The sequence below is a fragment of the Pinus tabuliformis genome, chromosome 5_1 (genome assembly GCF_031772625.1).
Source record: "Pinus tabuliformis cultivar Carrire ecotype Pingquan chromosome 5_1, CPIR1, whole genome shotgun sequence".
NCBI classification, from domain to species: domain Eukaryota; kingdom Viridiplantae; phylum Streptophyta; class Pinopsida; order Pinales; family Pinaceae; genus Pinus; species Pinus tabuliformis.
This window is the reverse complement of record NC_142305.1, coordinates 694,510,077-694,525,191: the sequence shown is the minus strand read 5'-3', so window position 1 is coordinate 694,525,191 and position 15,115 is coordinate 694,510,077. Positions and strand designations below refer to the sequence as shown.

Here is a 15,115-nt window from a genome sequence, read left to right as displayed (position 1 = left end):
ATATTGTTCGAATCAGATCAAGAGGCATGGTTCTGTGTTTTGATTTTTGTAAATTGTAAACAAACCGCTCTAAGTACTCCTCTAAATTTTCATCCTCTTGTTGGTTCATCCTAAAGATATCATCTTTGGAATCTTTCGATCTACAATAAGGTTGGTATTTCTTTAGGAATATTCTTCTCATGCCATCCCAATCAGTTATCGCATGTTCACCAAGCCCCATGAACCATCTTAATGCTAATGCTTTTAATGTTGTTGGGAAGAGTCTAAGCCTATGGGCATCATCTGTGTAACCATATGTTCGACATACAATGTCAAACTCGAACAAGAATGAATCTGGGTCTTCTGAAGCCATGCCATAAAAGTTTGGTAGCACGGATGGGGGTATGTTTTTCATTTTTATTTCATCATCCTCCTCTGGTTCTTGGATAGGAAATTCGAAAGTTGACTCTTCCTCTTGACCTTGATTTGGTGGTCCTCTTTCTGATCCATGTTCTTCTTCAGCCATTTTGATAGGTTTCTCTGTTGATTTAATTCCTTGTTCAATGTCACTTGTTTCAAAGAGAAGTTCAAGGAAAGATTGTTGAGTTACTGTGCTACTTTCTCCTTTTATAGAGGATTCAAGGGAATGTTTCTTCTGTGATTTGTGTGCTAATAGAATTTTCCTCTTGATTAGTGTGAGTCTTTGCCCTGATTTTTGTTTATCCTCTAACTTTTGTATGGTGACTTCCTCAGCTGATGTTGTGTGTTCAACGTTTCCTAAAGGGTCTGCTCCTGATGGTAGGTTAGTTTTTGGATGGGGGGTTTTTATGAATCTACCTTTATTATCTCTAGATCTAGGCATAAGTAAACATGACTTCTAAATCTATGTTTTTGCTTGTTTTTGTTTATTTAATTTTTTTTTTTATATTTTATTTTTTTTTCGAAACCCTCTAACTACGCCTCCCCGGCAACGGCGCCAAAATGTAGTGGCCAATCTAGGGTGCTAGATTAGACTAGATTTATTATCAACCAGGGTCAGTAAACTTCGAGGCATGCGTCTACAGTCTATAGACATAAAGGATTCCTAACTAAGTGTTTATTGTGATAGGTTGCAGTACTTCTTTACAGAAGGTTAAGATATGTTTCCTCTCACCTTAACACTCAAATCACCTAACTTATCTAACTGTCCTACAGATGCAGCGTATTACTAGACTGAGATTTTAATCCCCTTACAAGGATGCTATGCACAAAAGCTCTGTCTAGTTAACACTTGAGCATTCATGGAAAATCAAAAGCAATCAAAAGCACATTAAAATTTAAATGCATAAAAAACAGTCTATGGAGATGCTTCAAAATATAACGATAGATCAAATCTCTTACAAGATATGGTTCAATGATCTTAACGATGAAATCTTCAAGGTATCACCATAAATACCATTTGTGAGAATTTCAAATCAAATTGACAAAATCATAAGCATGAAAATAACATTAAACACTATGCGTTCTATTCAAATTCAAAAACTACTAAAGAAATGAAAATAATAGTATACCAATCCACGCAGGGCCCGTCCACGTTTCAATGGTACACTGAAGTAAACTCAAGCAACGAGAGATCTAACACATAAACACTACTGGAGTAAAACCGTGACTGTATTCAAGTACTGTAGATTGCAATTACAAAAGTTCTGTTCTCAAACGATGTACAGAGATAATAATCGTAACTGTCCCGTTAACAAAAATAATACACAGTCTTATCTGCCTGTCCCTATCGGGATCGAATGTACATTCATTGAGCAGTTGTTTCCGCTTTTACAAAGGAATGATTTTTGGTCATTTCTAATCTAAACCGATTTCCAAAAAGAAAACAAAACGAAACCAGTTTGGGAAACTATGGCTTTTATTGCCTTTGTAACCAAAACACTGAGGTTTGACCAGCGTGGACCGCATAACTAGGAGCTTTTGATTTGCTGTAGAATCGATTTTTCACCATGCTTGTACATTCCAGTTTTCATTCCTATCCATTGCTTTGGCTTGCCTGTCATGCCACGTGTCAGATGATAAACCATTTACAGGATGTTGTGACTTCCTGTAACCTTTTTATTGAAAATTCCTAATTTCTAACATAAAAACTCGTAAATTAACTTTAATGCAAACTAACAACTATAATGCTATTAATTAATCAATTTCAGGAATATAAGTGATCTATGGAGGAAAATGTAGACAAATGATGGCATTTTTAGAAGAAAAAGATGGTAATGGAATGGTACCAACAATATGTGAGATTATATGGTCTCAGAGTCCATCCAGGATCATCGTCTTCCCCTTTTCCATATTTTTCTTGTATTCTCTGAGTTGATCTGCATTAATCGGTATTGCCACAACATTTTCTGCATACTTCAGGCCAAATTCATCCAGCAGGAAAAACATCCTAGCCTTCCAGATGACATAGTTGGAAGCTCCCTCCAACCTATCTTGATCTCTAAGCCTAGTTGTGGCCATCTCTGAAACTGGAATGGAGAACTCCCTCTTTCACCTGGTCGACTATTGAATCTGCTATTTGCACTCCCTTCTAGTGTGAGAAAATATGTTGGCAGCTAAGTAACTTGACACGAGGATTCGAGTGTCGGATTCAGACACGTTCACCCCCCGGAACAGGACACGTAGGATTCATTATATATATATATATATATATTAAAAATTAGATATTTCTTACAAAAATTCTCATTAATGATACAAATTCATTGATTTCAAACATTGATCTTCATCTAGATGTTAGTTTTACTATTTACAAAGTAAGTTAGTAACATTATAGCATGCATAGTACATAAAAAAATTCAAATGCATGTCACATAAATCATAAATGATAAATCAATGAATCATAAATTCTAAATTCATAAATGATAAATCATAATACATATTCAATTCATCAATGATCCAATAGGAGAAAGACAAGATAGTAAGATAAAGACACTGATAGCTGTAGTTTTCTCATTAAGTCAGCAAATCAAAATGTGTTACATAGGTAGTGCAATGCCAATGGAAAATAGAAATAGAAAATAAGTAGGTAGCCCATGACTCATGAGTCATCAATCCTCATAGCCATCATCAGAATCAACATCAATGTCCTCATCATCATGGTCACCACTGCTCTCCTATGCATCCTCCTCCTCCCCTGTATCCTTAGTCGCCTCTGCATTTGCTGGTGTGGAGGATGACCCCTCTACAATATCACTGTTATCAAATCTAATAGGCTCTAGCATTGGATCATCGATATCTATGTTGGCCAATGCAAACTCAACACTGCTGTCCAGATCCATATCATCAAGAAAGACATCCCACATCTTTGTCTTTCCCTTCAACCACTCTTCCCTCTACTTGTAAATAAGACGAAGGTTGGTGTGCACATACACCATTGTCTCTGCCCTGGACTGCTCAAGCCTGCTCTTCTTCACACTATACAAATTCCCATGTGTGCTCCAATTCCTCTCGCAACAAGAGGATGAAGTCACCTGAGAGAGGAGCCTCATGGCTAACTACTAAAGAGAAGGGCTTGTTTCCCCATGATTTTCCCACCAAGAATAGGGCTTCTTAGCCCCCTGTCTCTAATCACATCATATCCTACAAATCGACCAGTGCCATTGGAAAACTCTGCAAAGGCATCCTCCACCTCATCAAGCAATGTTCTATCCTAAAATACCGCCCTGAATGCATCTTTCCTCCCCTATGAGATTTCACCATCCATGTGAGGAGGCAATCTGTAGGAAGGTCCACCATTCAGCCACTCATGGTTGTAGTATTTTGGGTTCAATGAGTGAACCAAACAATGTAAAGGTGTGCAATTATTGTCCCATCTGCTGACAAGAATATCCTGTATAGTACCACAGAAGGCCTCTGGTGATGTCTCATACTCCGGGCACTCACTCTGTAGAATAATGCTCCTCACAAACTCAATCATGGAATCCCATCCTTCATAAACCTCTCCTAGGATGGGTTTGTCTGTATCTGCAAATCAAAGCAAAGAAATGGTAGGGTCCATGATCTGAATAATTAGATCTATCGTCTCCCACCAAGCATCATCTAGTACTGTGTTCTTCACTCTTTTAGAGGCTACTTGATCTGTCTTTCTCCAAAAAGACCAAAACTCAGAAATAACCATGGCCCCAAGAGTGGTCTTGACCTCTCTCAACCTCTTCAACATGATGAATGAAGAGGTAAATTGTGTATCAAAAATCTTCAACAATGATAGATTGTTGTACTCTTTGTAGATAGTGAGGCCATTTGTATGATTTTGCACAAAGTTACGGATATGTCGTGCATCCTCAATAATGTTACCAATCCAAAGCACATTAAAAGAAATGGATTTCAGTGCTAAGTTCAATGAATGGACAATGCAAGGTGTCCAAAACACTTGTGGATATTTAGCTTCCACAATCATGCCAGCAGCCTTGCAAACATGTGCATTATTTGTAATGATTTTCACACAAGAATCAACACCTACATCTTCAATAACTTTAATAAACAACTCACCCATAAATTGTGCATCCTTGTATTCTCCAAGTGTATCCACTGCTTTCAAGAAAACTGAACCATTCAAGGAAGACACCATGATGTTGATGAGTGGTTGTCGTGCTGGATCTGTCCATCCGTCAGAAGCAATGCTAACCCTAGATGTTGGCAATGATGCCTTAATAGGCTCAAGCATTTTTTGCACCTCTTTTTTTGCCTTCGTCAACAATGTGGTTCTAAGCTTCTCTGAACTAGGAGGCACATACCATGATGGAGACCCGTGAGTTAGAGCTCGGCACATCTCAATAAATAAAGGTGACCGTGCAACATTAAAGGATATGAAGTTTTGATAGAAAAAGAAGGCAATGGTGAGATCAAGCTCTTCTCGTTTCTATTTTTGAAAAATCTTGTCCATTGGACCAAGTGAAATTGCCTTTCTTTTTGCTGCTTATCCCCCAATAGAACTTTCAAACGTAAATTTGGTGGTGCCTTTCCTAAATAATGGAAGGGGGTCATCATTCTTGGTTTTTCTTGATTTTGCAGCCACATTTGCCATACCAACAGTGAACTCTTTTTCCATTTCTTTTCTCTTTTGTAAAGGAACAGCTGTACAAGCTCCAACTCCACAACCTGGTAAAGCCAACAAATGGCCTTTCACACGAAAATATGTGCTTGTGAAAGTATTGTGGCAAAAGTTGCATCTCTAATGCACATTGCCTCCTCCCTTCCCCTTGGTGCTTGGCCCATCCTCTCTTGTGACATATTTCCACAAGGGATATTTCTCAATGTTACCTTTTGCAAGAAGTCTTCCCTAAACATTACTTGCAGCAGACTCTGATGATATTGGGGGAGGAGGGGCATCTCCAATGGGGACATTCTTCCCCTTCCTTTGCCCCCTACTTGCTTCCCTTGATTGAGCCATGAATACTGTAAAAAAAATAAACAAAACATGCACAAATTTGTAAAATAAATGCATCTACAAACTGCTGTAATACAAATGAAAAAAAATAGAGATGAAATGCACCTACCTGGTGCTTGAATTTCCTTGCCGAGTGCTCCAAACCCTTGGCTCCTTGCTCCAAACTTCTAACAGCAAACCCACAACTCACTGTTTGCAAAAGGAATGAGAGAAAATGGTAAATAAAAATAGGAATGTGCTGTTTTTAAAGGCCCGTGGGTTCCTTTTTGCCGGATTTGAATCCAATGTTTGGGACACGTTCTATGCTAATGGGACACAACCCGGATTCAAGCGTGTCCTATTAGGACACGACGTGTCCCAAATTTAGGATTCGAATTAGGGCGAATTTTCTCTGATTCGTAGGATTCAGACACTTGAGGAAAATCCGATGAATTCTGTTTCATAGGCTGGTAGCTATTGCAAATTGCAACTTGAAATTTGGATTTCTAGGCTAGAAAACCTTCGAGAGAAATTCCCTCTGTGTGCGCTTCCTCTTCCACCCGATGTCGATTCTGCAGTAGCAACTGCTGCAAAACCCTCCTGCGCCCAAATAAGGAATCTGCTAAGCAAAAATCTGAGCTATTGTTGCCCCATCTGCGCATTAGAACCACTCAATCTAGCAAGCTAAATTTTTTCTACAGCCCAGCACTGAAAAATTGAACAACCCAACAATTCACACTGCCTGGCTAGGCATTGCGCAACCCTCAGAAAATGTCCTGTTTCTCCCTTTGAACAATGAATTTTCTGCTTCAACTTCTGAGCTTCCCCGTTTGATCAAAATTGCTTTGATGCCATGTGAAAATTTCAATGCTGAAATTCTATTGCAACAATTGGAATTAATTCCTATAACTGTAAATAAATTATGCAGTTTATTGCTATGACAATAATGAATTAACTACATTGCAATCTTCACAAATAAAAATACGGGAGAAGATAAACTGGAAATTGAGAAAACATTGACGCGCACACACAAAAATATAACACCGTTGTTTTTGGACAAAAGTTCCGAGAAAAACCCAATGCGGGAAAAATAGTGTAGCAATTGAGGGTTTTTATTATTAAGCAGCAGTGAGAAATTCTTAGTACAATCTATGAACGCCCAACTGGCAATCCAATCAGCAAAAGAATCTGCCCACAATATTTGTGAACCAAATATCTCAACACCACGTCTGATCCAACCCCAACGATTGGAAAATCTAGCTAGTTGTACATCCTTTGTGTGAGCCTCTACGCAGGCCCCAACTCGCTAAGCCCCGGATTTATTGGAAAAGTGATGTCCTAGCTTGCTTTGCCTCTGGAAGGAATTTTCTTGGCCTCTTAGAGAATTTCCGGACCAACTGCAACTGAATTACCCTTCCCTTCAACAAAATCGATCTCCCTCTAAAGCTAATTGCGTTGGCTCTGCGCAACTTCTCTAGGAAATATGGTCCTTTTGCTACTGACTCTCTAGAACTGGAAGACTTCCTCCGGACTCACTGTCTCTGCTCCTCTCTGTCTCTGTGTCCCCTCTTTGGCTCGAATTCCTCCGACAAATCACTGTTGGTCTTTGGAAAATCAAACTGCCCAAGGAAATCAATTTCAAGTGTGTTCCTCCATCTACCCATTGAATTCTTCTTATAATTTCATTGTGGGACTCCAACAGACAAGATTAAAACTTAATCAATGGCTGAGATTATTTCCTAGTCGATCCGTTCAAGTTTCTAGAGAAATATCACCTTCTTCAATTAATTACTGTTAATTAATCATTTTCCCTAAGTTAGACTTAGGAAAAATTTAGTTACTGATTAATTAACTTAATTAAGGCATCTCTAGGTGGATTTTCCTGAAGCCTTTTCTCAGTTCTGGAGTCCTAGTGTTTCTTAGCCTCTCTGACAACTGTTGAGAGTCGAGACTAGAACAACATCTGATGCTACAAAAACTAACAGTGGTTTAAATTTAGATTTCTCATTATTTGATAACTGCTTGTGAAATTTGTTGGCTTCTCATTAATTTAATTATGTTATTCTTTATCAAACAATTATCAAATGTAAAAACATGAAGATCACAGTACATAAGAAACACAAGATATGGGCTCCAAGCTAGGGAAAAACCCCTCTGTTGGCTTAGTGGGTCCTGACCCAGGTTCAGAGTTAGTTGCGCCAAACAAATCCCTACACTACTGGCCCTTTCGGCATCAATCTGCGAAGCGCGGACTGAAGTCTCACTTGAAGCAGTATGGGGGGATGCTAGAACCAAGTTTCTGCACCCAGAGATTAGTGTGATGTCGTTTTGTGCCCTAGATCTGCCTCCGCGTAGATCAACAAGCCTTTATGGCTTATCGATGTAACTTCCTTTAATCAGCCTCTAGACCTCCGCGAAGGTCTACAATTGGCTTTCACGGACCCTGAATAGGTAAATCAACTACTTACATGCATCAAAGATTACTCTTAGCCCAGTATTTACTCAGATCTGTTTAAGTGTTCGGTAACTCTAACATACAATGATATAATCTTCGTGTAAACCCTTAACATCAATTGCGTTCATATAACAATATAGATCAAGTAAAGTCGCGCATTAATACATCATTATTTCATAAACCCATCATTCATCACAGCATAAAGCGCATTCATACATAACATAAGTAGATAGGTAAGACACAGGAATTTATGTAATAATCTTCTTTATTAATATTCAGTTCAGCGTATAGAGTCAAGACTTCCCTGCTGACTCAGCTGCAGACTCTACTCTAGGCCTCTACGCACACAACTGTAGAGCCTTTTCCTCCTCCAAGACTTATACGATCTTCCTTCTATTGACTCATTACATTTGTCTTCATCCATCCCTTTCCTTAGACTGTCTAAGACACACCTATTTATATAATCCCATGGTCTGATCTTCAAAAAGCCAACCTAACTTACATAAAGAAGGGTAAAACCCTTTTTGACTTTGTAATTATCTATGCACTCCACGACCACCATTTGCGGAGACTTTACATTTTTTTACATAAAACTTGGGCTTTTGCTCCAAATTTGACCCTAGGGGACCCCATCCCATCACCCTCCAAGGGGAAAACCTAGAAAAATTATTATAGAATTAGATCAAAGTGAGATATCCAAGACTCGTGACCAACTTTCTATATGCCAAGTCAAACCCTCCTTCTACACAACAAATCCATAAATATCAAGAGACCAGCAACAAATCTTCAACAAGAGATAAGATGAGGCAGAACTTCGACGAACCGTTCTCCAACTTTAGATTTCAGCCCTCCTGTGAAATTTTAAAACTATTTGAGCGAATTGTGTGTCCAAATGAGCTCAAATCATCTTCTCTTTATATTGTCCAGAGGGGTGAAAATATACATGACCTTTGGGGCAGAGTTGACTTGACGAGGTAGGGCCGACATGGCATCTAGAGGGGTTTTTGACCCAAATTACATATTTTAAAATTATTTTTCCTTTTCCTTTGCAATAGGTCCAAATAGGGCTTTAACTCTTTGACTAAACAAATCCTAGAGGCATGAAGAACATGCTTATCTAATAAAATAATAATAATAAAATTTATTTTTCTTCTTTTTCTTTTACATAAAGTATACAAATGATATAAGTACAAAGATCATTATGAAGACCAAACCTAGTTACATTTTGTAGTAGATAGATCACCAACTTGGCAAACATTTATATTTTATAGGGAACCCACATTGACCAAACATTATGCAACCTTTGTATCCATCAAGTCTTAGCATTCAAAATTAGGCCTAACTCATGCCTTTAATGCAAACTAGAGTGTAGTTTATGTGAATCATACTAAGTTAAAGGGCATCCAAGACCCCACTCCCAATCATGCTAGAAGGGCCCTAACATACCAATTTTCATCTTGAACAGATCTTGCAGGATGAGTGCAACAATCTGAAAATAATGGGCGCATACAATGCAAACTCCCGAGCCATTGAGCACCAATTCTTCTAGGAGTGAGAATTAGCATCCCATAACTCCCTATAGAAAAAGATATTCTTCCTACTTAACATCCTTACTTGACAGTGTGGAAGATCCGAGATACAAGTGCCTTGTAGCTTCCAATTTCAAATAAGGCTTCTAGTCATGTTGCATCCAACTCAACTGCTTGACATATGCCATTGGGCCAAACTTACCACCTTCCTTGATGCTTCCCACATATTCTTGAAAATAAAAGAGCCTATAATCTATAAGTTATGTGGAGCAGATAAGATATTATAATACTACGTAGTCCAAAAAGATCCTTGATTTTACCAACATGTTAAGCTAAAAGCGATTTGTGCCACAACAAAATTTGCCAAGGTGAAGTAGCGTCTAGACATCTAACTACCCACTTAGCTACCAAAATGCTCCCTTGAATTGCAACATCTACTAAATCAAGGCCTCCCTCATTTATATGCATAGTGTAGACATTCTTATGTGCTGTAGTGACCCATCATTAATATAGAGAGCACGAGAATATTAGCATGCATACGATGCATGCATATGATAGCTACATATGCATGTATCGCATGCACTGCACTAGTAACTATATTCTAAATTACCTAAAATATTAAATATCCTGACACTCCTTCAAATAGAAAAGTCGCATTCACCCATCAGCACATATTACTTAATGCCTCATGATTAATGAGCGATTACCAATGATATTAAATTTAAAAGTATAAAGTAAAAGGGTTATAAAGAAAATAGATGTAAAGAATTATGTGAATTCTTAAAAATTAAGTTATATAATTATCTATCTCAGAATTTTAATAAAGTATGTCAATAAATTATTAAAGGGATAAATTAAATCAAAATAAAGTTCCTATGTATGAACTTAGGACATTTTAATTAAACAAATAAAATTTTTAATCAAAGCAAAATCACACATGTCAATATATCCTTAAAAGAAAGATACGACTCAGGACATGGAGGAGGTGTCGCTGAGAAAGGAAGCGATGGGCTCGTTGGTGGAGAGAGCGACCACCGCTAATGAACAGTACATAAGGAGAGGCCGAAGCGGAAGACAGGGGGAGGAAGGAGAGGAAATTTATACATACTGCTTATAATGCGGAACTATTGAGCCTTGCTTGTTTTGCTTGTTTTGAAGTTTCTGGGCATGGGGGAACGGTATGCATCAATTGAGAAGCATACTGGATTGAGTATCTAGGTATACTCGGTTTGGCTGGGTGGTTTTGGTCATTCGGTAACGAGAACGCTGGAGAAGTTCTGAAGCATCTTCATCGCAACATCCGTAGCAGACCAGGTAAGTACTTCATCAAATCAATTAATACAATTTCAAACTCTTTCACCATCTTTACAGTTTCACAGTCTCAGTAATCTTTACAGTTTCAGTAATGGCTCTTTAACTTAGTACGGTCACTACATATGGTATCAGAGCCCGTCGTTCAAACCCTGCGACCTCACAGGCCCTACGCTCGTGTAAATTTGTGGTTAAATTCTGCTGGGTAAAAGCTTGTAAGAAATTCACGGTTACATTTCTGCGGTTTGAATCTAAGACCCCATGTTTAACAAGCGCTGTGTTGTTTCGATGCCGGGAAAATTTCGAGCACATCGTTTTCTGTGCATAATTGTCCATTTTGAAGCTTGATTTTGTGAAGATTGATGAAATTTCTAACCTATTTGGTACTGGTTATCCCATCTTTAAGCAATTTCTGGCCTAGTTTGAAATAATTTAAAGGCAATTTAGTGGGCATCGATTCATTTTGAGGTTAATTTCCATGTTTAGCCTCAGAAATCCCGTAGTTACTGAGCGGAACCCTCTTCCGCTCAAGAGGTTGAACGTTGAATTTCATTGCCCAAGGAAGGGATTAAAACGGTTCAGCAAAATTAGGGTCTCCTTCCTTGCGAGAGAATTGAGATTAAATTCGGTATCTATGGCGATCACGGGAATAGAATTCCAAACCTCTGCGGTGATACTCACCTATGGTACTAGTGGACGCGCGAGTGACTTGCTTTCTCTCCGAACTTTCAGCAGATTGGTTTTCTCAATGCACGCTTTGCTTTTGTGGCTTTTCATGTCCCTTCAGCAGCCTTCGAAATGGCTTATGTTTTCTCAGAAGACAGAGAAGCGTAAGATAGAAGTGTCGTACCTAAATTCGGTTATGAAGATTCTCTTTCTAGGAAGGAGGAAATTTCGTAGAGACGAAGATGATATTGGAACTTCTCTAATGGGATTTTAGCGTCATATTGCAACGGGGCGGTGTTTTGCTTGAGACACATTTGACGGTTTTGCATGAGTCGCATTTGACGGAGAAGGCTTTTACGGGATCGATAACAAGGGATTTAAGGGTTTCAAGGATTGCAGAGGCTTGGTTACTGTGGAAATTTCTGGATTTCAGTCTATGTATTGTAAAGGATATATATTTAAGGATGCGCCGCTCATCTACAAGGAAAACGGGAGCAAATGCTGCCGCAGCGGCGGATCTCACTTCCACGGCGAGCAGAGTAGCTGCAAAAGAGTTGGAACGTATAGATATCTTGTTTGGGCAATATGCAGACAAGGATGCAGAAGGCATAATAGGCCCTGAAGGAGTCGAATGTTTGTGTACAGGCTCGGGAGTTGATATAACAAATGTCAGAATTCTAATGCTTGCTTGGAAGATGCGAGCTGCAAAACAGGGCTATTTTACTTTGGATAAGTGGCGAAGGGGCTTAAAGGCATTAAAAGTTGATACAATTGATAAGCTGAGAAAGGCACTACCTGCTTTGGAGCAAGAGGTCATGAGGCCCCAAAACTTCCAGGATTTCTACACTTATTCATTCAGATATTGTCTGACAGAGGACAAACAGAAAAGTCTGGACATTGAGAGTGTTTGTCAATTGCTGGAGCTTGTTTTGGGGAAGCGTAATGAAGTTCAAGTTGAATCTTTGGTTGAATATCTGAAGGTATCCTGCTTTAATGCATGCTTGTAGTGTCTTATAATGCTTTTTGTGCTTCCTCAAACAGAAGCATATATCAATTTGAAGTGCCTGTCTTCCTCGAGACCTACCATTTCCTTACTTTCATTTATTGTTATTAGTATCAACCTTGAGATAGTCCTTTTACATGCCTTTAGGTAGAAGTAGATGTTGGTGTTTTTGGTGATGTTTTTACATGTGTGCTAACATTTAATTGATGTGAGTTTCATATAGGTCTAATGGTCAAGATCAGGTGTTTTCTTCTTTGAGGTTAGAGGTCTCCATATAGATGGAAGTTGGGTATTAATTAGTCAAATTGCTGCACCTACATATGCCTCAGCGAGTCTGTCTGCCTTGCATAACCCTGCAATTAAAGCACTATAAGTACCTACAGTAGGCTGAAATGCTTGATCTAGCAGTCAAGGGGACTATTAATGTTCTCAGTAATCTTTACAGTTTCAGTAATGGCTCTTTAACTTAGTACGGTCACTAAATGTGCAATGGGGAGACCTCAAGCCCCTCCATACTCGGCCTAAAAATACGATTGCAACATATACTACCACTGATGACTCTGGACTTTGGTAGGAAACCAATAGTATTACATAATATATGTGAAATCTTGAAGGATTTTACTCACCATAGTGAGTTGACTAGCAAAAGGAAGATCCTTATATTTCCCAAAGAGAATCTTATGTTGTAATTGCTCAAGACTCCAATCCTATATGACAACTAGAGTAAGACCATCAACAAATGAGATGCCAAGGTATCTCACAATATCACTAGGATGAACAAAATTCTAGGCAGTTGGATTCCAGGCAAGTGACTTATCAAGACCAACTAACAAAAGTTACTATTTTAAACATTGACGATAGTCCTAAATGTTAGAAAATCAGAAAGGCAGAAATATTTTCTTATATAGATAATTGCTTGTGATTTTTTTATGTTTATGTTTTTCTTTTATCTTTTAGTTCATCAAGCAATTATCAAAATAGTAACACAAGGACAACAGATGTAGGTGGACAACCAGGGAAAAACCCCTATCTAAGGGAAAACCCAGTCAACAATTCTTCCTTCAATAGTTTCTCGAGATAATCCAAGACTCTTTGACCTAGACAAAGACTTCCTTCACACCAAGTCAGCATGCCTTCTTGCAGATGATAACCCTTCAAAAGCAACTTCGACCTAGCAACATCAGTAGCAGCTTCGACCCAGTTGCAGCAACAACAACTACTTCAACTATACTAGAAAAATTTCGATCTCCCTTGATACACCTCAAAAGTGAGTGAGAGTTGTCCCAAAATTTCGATCTTGAGTTCTTCTATCTTCCTCCAAAAACTTGCACTTCTTTCTAGCTTCTTTTCTATTCCTTTACCAACTTTGTAGTTCTATCTTCCTGTTGATTTGTGGTAGCATCGGATGTGCTCTAGCCATGAAAATTGGTGGAGAGGCTAAGGCACATAAGATATCTAAGACCCAGAAATGGTTTGGGGAAATTCCACCCGGTTGGAGAGATATTAAAATAATTAATATTTTTAATGGGGTTCTTAAGTCTAAACTTAGGAAAATTAAAATATTAATGGGTATTAATATAAAACTGGGTGAGAATGTTTTAAGTGACATGGATCAAGCCAAATCTAATCTTAGCGGTTGATTAGAGACTTAATCTCGACCGTTGAAGACTCAACAGGAAAAGTATAAGAGGAGGCTTGAGGGTCAGTTGGAGGTACACCAAATTGATCAAGAGTTCGATTTTCTGGAGCGGGGTTTTGCTGAGAGAATCGAGCTAGTGATTTGTTGCAGCGAGGGGCAGTTTGGCACGAGGCCGAGAATACATAGCAAAGATAGTGCCAGAGAGACAACGCAGAGCCTGGAGAGGTTGATGCAGAGGCAACTGGGAGCTATGTAGAGGCTGAAGAGCCGAGCGTGGGTGACATAGAGGGTCTGAGCGGTGACGCAGAGAGCCAAGGCGCTGACACAAAGGCTTCAGTAGTTGCGCAAAGGCTAACAGAGATGACGCAGGGCCTAGAGGCAACACTGGAAGATTTTCGTGGGGCATACTGAACGCTGGTGAGCTAAGAGGGTGACACAGTCCCTATCAGAGTGATGCATAGCAGTGGAAGCTGTGGTAGTTACTGTGGGATCGTTCATCTGGTGATTGATCAACCGAAATATCTGTCTCTGAGGAGAAGTGCTACTGCCGAGGACATTCTCTGTTGAGTGAGCCATTTCTGGCACCCTAGTTGTATTCAGAAACTGCATAATAATAAAACCCTCATATCCTTTGCACCGGTTTTCACGCATTGGGTTTTTCCGGGGACGATTGTTAAAAAATAATAGTGTCCCTTGTGTGCTTGTCTCAGTTATTTAAGTTGCTAATCTGTATATGACTTAAGGTTGCATTTGTGTTTATTTCAATATTTATATTTATAAATAACTTGCCAATGGAATAAACAAGTAGGAGAAATTAAACCAGATAATGAAGTAGGGATTTCTAACGTGTCAGACTTAGAAATTTCAACACTTCCAACTTCAGATATTGAACTATGAGTGAGAGAGTGAGATGCCCCAAATGAATTCGAATTGCCTTGTATATATAACCTTCCAGGGAGGTCGAATTACTCTACTTAAGGACGACTTGATCTTCTTGAGGCCAACTTGGTGTGGAGAAGACTCAATTCATTTTTGACACAAGAATTATTTTTTTTGCATGATCCGAAAGCCTAAGAAGGGTCTCTTTTGATGTACAATGACTCTAATGACTCAGAATAAATCCTAGAAG

General features: G+C 38.8%; 2 protein-coding genes across 3 annotated transcripts in view; both read left to right on the top strand.

Moving 5' to 3' along the window:
* LOC149166842 (phenylacetaldehyde reductase-like) overlaps positions 1 to 15,115 on the top strand; it is a 522,913-nt gene that overhangs the window by 361,407 nt on the left and 146,391 nt on the right. The window lies entirely within an intron of this gene.
* Positions 11,597 to 12,566, top strand: LOC149166845 (uncharacterized). The gene has a single exon (XM_089432780.1). It carries the CDS (start codon positions 11,809 to 11,811, stop codon positions 12,349 to 12,351), a length of 543 nt encoding a protein of 180 aa, XP_089288906.1. The 5' UTR covers positions 11,597 to 11,808; the 3' UTR covers positions 12,352 to 12,566.

Coding starts and splice junctions, on each gene's coding strand:
- LOC149166845 (XM_089432780.1), top strand. CDS start 11,809: ATGCGCCGCTCATCTACAAGGAAAACGGGAGCAAATGCTGCCGCAGCG.